The sequence below is a fragment of the Empidonax traillii genome, unplaced genomic scaffold (genome assembly GCF_003031625.1).
Source record: "Empidonax traillii isolate 1590-97213 ecotype Southwest subspecies unplaced genomic scaffold, ASM303162v1 scaffold187:size1931383, whole genome shotgun sequence".
Taxonomy (NCBI): domain Eukaryota; kingdom Metazoa; phylum Chordata; class Aves; order Passeriformes; family Tyrannidae; genus Empidonax; species Empidonax traillii.
This window is the reverse complement of record NW_020955380.1, coordinates 1,872,501-1,878,223: the sequence shown is the minus strand read 5'-3', so window position 1 is coordinate 1,878,223 and position 5,723 is coordinate 1,872,501. Positions and strand designations below refer to the sequence as shown.

At 42.3% G+C, this 5,723-nt stretch overlaps 2 protein-coding genes across 2 annotated transcripts in view; one reads left to right on the top strand and one right to left on the bottom strand.

The window, feature by feature from the left end:
- CENPP (centromere protein P) overlaps nt 1–5,723 on the top strand; it is a 118,761-nt gene that overhangs the window by 31,899 nt on the left and 81,139 nt on the right. The window lies entirely within an intron of this gene.
- Nucleotides 226–5,639, bottom strand: OMD (osteomodulin). Its single transcript, XM_027886452.1, has 3 exons — nt 5,557–5,639; nt 1,569–2,518; nt 226–1,008 (listed from the first exon to the last, which is right to left on the bottom strand). Exons 2-3 carry the CDS (start codon nt 2,506–2,508, stop codon nt 689–691), a joined length of 1,260 nt encoding a protein of 419 aa, XP_027742253.1. The 5' UTR covers nt 2,509–2,518; nt 5,557–5,639; the 3' UTR covers nt 226–688.

Sequence of the window (5,723 nt, the reverse complement as noted above, 5' to 3'; positions counted from 1 at the left end):
GTATTGCCTATGTTACTAACAAGCTGAAATATCATTTGAAGGATTGTGATAGTTGAGGTACAGACAGAGAAGTAAATGTTGTAATACACCTTGTCAGGGCATTTAAAACATAGTATGGGGAAGGTTTGATTTTGATTTTTTTTTTTTCTTTGAGAAAAATCAAAGGTTGATTTTCTTGTCCAGTTAGAAACTGGATGAAGAAACATCTGTATTTCTGGGGGAGGTGGAGAGGAACCTTGTGGAAGTATTTCTGTGACCTTACCCTCCTGTGCTGCTCTCTGGTGTGTCTGTTTTGCTCTGCTGTCAGCAGCAGGATGCAGAGCTGGGAGGATTTTTGCCCTTAACTCTTTGTTCCTATGGAGTGTGACATTCATTTGTGGTTCAGGCATTTTGCAGTTGGATCCCTTTAGAACACAGAAGCTTTCTCACGTCAGTTTTCTTCAGCTTAGGCAGTTTTCTTCCCACCATCAACCCAAGTGTGTATCAGACTTTGACTGATGCTCAGGTGAGTGCTCTTTGTTCCTGCCGTTAAGGTTTTGACCCCACCAATAAGAGGACATTTCCCTACACTAAAATCTGATCTCCACAAACGAGTCTTCAACATCCCAGACTATCCAGTTGTTCCAGAATGGCTGTGAATGACCCCCAACTAAGGAAAACTGTCCCTGTACACTCATTAACAATTCCTTCAGTGAAAGTAAGGATGGAAGTAGTTGTCTTCTGCTTCCTGATCTTCCTCGGTGTCCTGATTGTGCGTCTCGTGATTGTCTTCTGCTTCCTGGTATTCCTCTGGTGTCAAGAACCGCCGGAACACTGGAGTTCTGAGCGAGGATGGCTTGCTGACAGTCACATTTTGTTCTCCATAGTAGATGGTTCTGATGAGGGGGAAGCAGAAGAAGGCGTAGCTGCTGATGGGGCTCGTCAGCTTGTTCTGGTCCACGCGGATGTAAGTCAGCTGGTGGATGTTCAGTGGGTCCAGAGTTGGGCACATCAGAGTAACGTTTATGTCTGCAAGAGAGCAAAAAAACCTTAATTAAAATGTGGGAAAATTAAGACCTTTTGCGATAGTCTCAAGTTTTCAAACTCACATTTTGAAATTTAAAATGGGAAATACTTTTGCTGTGCGCAGTAATGTCATCTTTGCGTTTTAAATCAGTTTTGTAAATGGCAGTGATGACAGTTCTGGGGTTTGCAAAATATAAGGTTGTGGAGTTAAAAAAATTACTACCACTACAGTTTGTAATTAGTATTTTATGTGAATGAAGTATTTTTGTAATTCCTTTTCTCTGTACATTTTTATCAGTTGCCACATCAGAAGCAATTTTCAAAAAGTTTTTAGCTTGTTATATGAAAAACTGGTATTCAATTTTACAAGGAATTGTAAATTAGGGGTAAACTGAGAAATCAAATCCTCTCTAATTTCACCAGTTTGGTCTCAAATGACTGAGGATGTTGTTTACAATGCATCCTGAAGAAGATGGGATGATGTTCTCCCTGCATTCCTCCCACAGCCAGTGCCAAAATCCACTAAGTTTTCTGCTTTTAAAGAATTTTAGCCATCAACATACTTTCAATTTCGTTGCCTTCAATATACAGGTGCTGCAAACTTCTTGGAATGTAGAATACTTGTTTCAGTTTGTTGTGCCCCAGGTTAAGCTCCAGGAGGTTGGGCAGGTTAAAGGTGTTGTGTGGAATGTTCTGCAGGTTATTGTGGGACATTCTCAGAGCAATGATTCTGGGGAGTCTGTGGAAGTAGTTTTCTGGAATGTGAGAAATGGAGTTATTTTCAAGAGAGAGGTGCATCAGCGATGACGGCAGATCAGGAGGCATAGTCTGTAACTTGTTGTTGCATAAGTTGAGCTGCATCAGATTTCTCATGTTGGAAAAGGGTCTGTCTTTGAGCACCGAGTCATCAAGCAAGTTACTGCAGAGGTCCAGCACGGTGATGTTGGGTAATCCTTCCAGTGCATCCCCAGGTATCCGGGAGATCTTATTGAAGCCAAGGAGGAGTCTCTCCAGAGAGCTGGGCAGTGGGACTGGGAACTCCTCTAATTCGTTGTGTTGCAAATGAAGTTGCACCAAGCTCGAGAGTTTGGCAAAAACTCCCTGGTCAATGGTATGGAATTTAATTTTGTTGTAGCTGAGGTTGATTTCCCTCACAAAGGTGACGTTGGTGAAGGGTGCTGCGGGCACAGCTTCGATGTCGTTGTTCTGCAGGTAGAGTTGTTGGGCGTGACTGGGGATGTTCGGTATCGCCTTCAGCTTCCGATGGTCACAGTACATGGACAAGGGGAAGGCTGGTGGGCAGAAACACTCCCTGGCACACTCGACTGGGAAAGGAAAGGGAGGGACTTCAGCTTGTGCGTTCGGGTTCAAATAATACGGAGTTTGATGGTCTGGCTCCTCATACTCGTCCTCAAAATCATAATCTTCATACTGACAAATGACCAAAGCAGCCCAGAGGAGGTGAAAGATTGACTGGCTCAGAATCCCCATGTTGAAATTCATATGTTGTGACCTGTTGATGAGAAGGAAAATTAAGTTTTAGATAGTCATAAAGTAAATGGCGTGTAAGTTTAACTTTTAAAAAGCAGCAATACATAAAGAAGTAAGTAGAATGGTGCATTTCTTTGGCAACACTGTCAGTGCCATTATTAACAAACCCAAGTTTTGATCTGTACCTTCCAAGAAAAAAAGCATAAACAAATTCACTGTACTTGAAGTAAACAGAAGTTTTCTGTTCTGACTTCAGACAAGGAACAGCTTTCTCCATATCCAGTGCCTGGTACTGAAGGAAACCAATTGGGAGTATTAAAAAATCCCAGTCTTCATTCCTGTCTCACTTGAATTTACTGCAGAGTTGCAGAAGGGTTTTTTTATGAAGTGGTGTAGCTGAGGTTTGTATTGGACACTTGAGGAGTAGTGGGTTAAGCATCAGCCTTACAACTCAGTTTTAAATGGGTGCAGATGGAATTCCTGAGTAACTTTCTTCCTCAGACCTTTAGGAAGACATAGATACCCTAATTATAGACATTACACCTAATACCTTAATTAGACAAATTTTTGTAAATGCATTTGTTATTCTCACTCTGGTGTGTAGTTGATGTCACACAAGTGTTTGGAGGGTGGAAGGGACCTTAAAGCCCAGCTCATTTCACCCCCCTGCCATGGGCAGGGACACCTTCCACCATCCCAGATTGCTCCAAGCCCCGTCCAACCTGGCCTGGAACACTCCCAGGGATGGGGCAGCCACAGCTGCTCAGGTGTTTCCATCTCCAGCAGTAGATTAGATCAGCCTCGAATTTGTCCTGAAGATCTTCAGGGGTGGAAGATCTTGGGTAGTCCAGCGTTATCCTCCCTGTGAAGAAACTGCTTGTCTTACTAAGTATCCAAGCCGTGGCTTGAGTCTATTGCTTTTGTTTATAAACAGTGTTATTTTTGTTAAAAATATATGTCCTTGACTAAGGTGAGGTAATCCCAGGATTGTTTCTGTAGGGAGAACATTGAAATTAGATTACTTGGAAATATTGTATATTACATAAAACAGAAATTTATGTGGCTTTGGGGATTTTGTATGTTCTGTGGCATTTTTATGTTGTTTTTCTATTATTCTCCAAAAACATGGCTGACGTAGTACTGTGTGTTAATAATGATAAAATTGTGATTTTTTTTTTTTCATTCCCATAACTTAGTTAAATCCAATACACTTCAACCACTGTTTGCTCATCACAAAACATCTTCATAGTCTTCCTGTGCTTCTCTAATCTTACGTTTTCTATAGGTGTGAACTACTTGGCCTTCAAAGTACTCTTCTGAGGTGAAACCCTGATGCTGTGAAAGACAAATCATTTTGCAAAGCCAGGCTAACACTGCAGAGCACTTAATGCAGTCAGAGGAGCCCTTACTTATTTGGCAGAATAAGCAGCTGTGAGTCATGTCAGGCTGCTCAACCTCAACAGCAGCAAATGAGTCAAAATGTAACATTGCAGGTCAAAGCACAGGAACCACGGAAAAGTTTTTAGAGGCTTTGCTCAGTGTAGGGTGAGAACCCTGAGGCAGAGAGAGGAAAGCAGGTATTCTCAGGGGTTTGTATAATAACATCCATGTTTCTTAATGTTTTCTTGATACTCTTAATATTTGTTTACTGAACACTGTCAATAACAAAGAAGATGGGACTTAAAAACGCTAATTTCCTATGAATCCTAGTGGTGATTGTCTAATGCACGAAGTATTCTATGAATTGAACAGGAGAGAGAGAATTGTAAGGAAAAAAAAGTAGTAACAAACTCGTGGTATTAATATATCCTTGTAATGTGGTGTGACCCAGAGCCTCTGTGTGCTGATGGCTGGGTGGAATCATGTGCCATGGTCAAACTTGCATTTTTAACTTCGTATTTGAGTGCTCCTGCAGTCATATTTCACGACTGATGAAAGCCTTAAAAACAGCTTTGAGTGGAGTCAGGTGTTTGGAACCCCATTGTAGGTGTTTCTTTAGCAAAGCCAGGGAGGGGTTCCATATCCCTGCAGCATCATCAGATGGCTGAGCCCATCTGAGCAACCAGCAGAACCACAGGGAGCACCTCCCACTGCAGACACAGTCAGTGCTCTGTGCTGACAAACTGTGCGGGCACTTGGTGGGCTGAGCAGCAATATTTGTGCTTCAGGAGGAATTCACTGGGTGTTGGATTTCAGGCAGAGTATATCAGGAGAATATCTTATCTCCTAATCAGTCCTGTTGATGTCTACATAGGTAAAATCTGTCTCTAAATCCTGTAACTCCATCCTGGTTTTGTGAAGAGATGGTTACACAGTCTGTCTCCCATTCCCATTCCACGCTCTTGGTTTCCTCTGGATTCCTGTGACCCCTTCTTCAGTTTCAGTCCAGAACTTGAGCTTCACCTTCCACTTCCACCCTCTCAGCATTTTTACTACGTCACAAAATTTCCAGTTAATAGTTTTTTTGGTTCTCACTGCCGCAATTGTCCTAAGAAAGCAGGAGGAACAACCGAGGAAAGTCTGCTCAGTTTGGGGAAAACCCTTTCTTAGGCCTTTGTGGGGTTGATTCACCTGCCACGTGGATGGTGTGAAGAGAACTGCCATCGTGCCAGATGGAAGGATAAATAATAGGGACCAAAATCTCCCAGTGGTTTTGTGAAGGAATGGGTATTTAGGGGGAACTCTTTGTACCTTGGCTATAGGTGAGTCTATTTGATATTTACTCGAATTGTAACTGCCCTGCCAGTCTTGCAGGTCACTTCTCAGAGCACTGAGATACGAACGCTTCATGAGATATTTCCAAGAACTTAAAACAGTCATGTCAGGGGAAACTTGATAACAGGAGACACAAGTCGGACACACTCCATATGATAAACCACATACTTAGAGCTGAAAACAGAAAGTCTTAAAAGCACAATTCTCTACCATCTGCAACGAACTCAGAGTTTAGTAACGGTATCTGTAAGCAGTTTAGGCTACAAATTATAGAACATGCATGAATCACCCCTTACTGAAAAACACAGTCAGTTCAGTTCATTCCAGCTTACCAAGAAAACTTACTCTTTGGAAGTCAGAGAAGTTCAAGTTGTAGAGGGCAGCAAGTTCTTGTGCTGGTGAAATCATCTGAGACTTAGCCTAGTGCAGCTGGAGGAACAAAAGATCTGTCTAAGCCATATTTTGTGGTGAGGAGCCTTGTGGGAAGGCAACACGAAATAACAGCCTTGGCC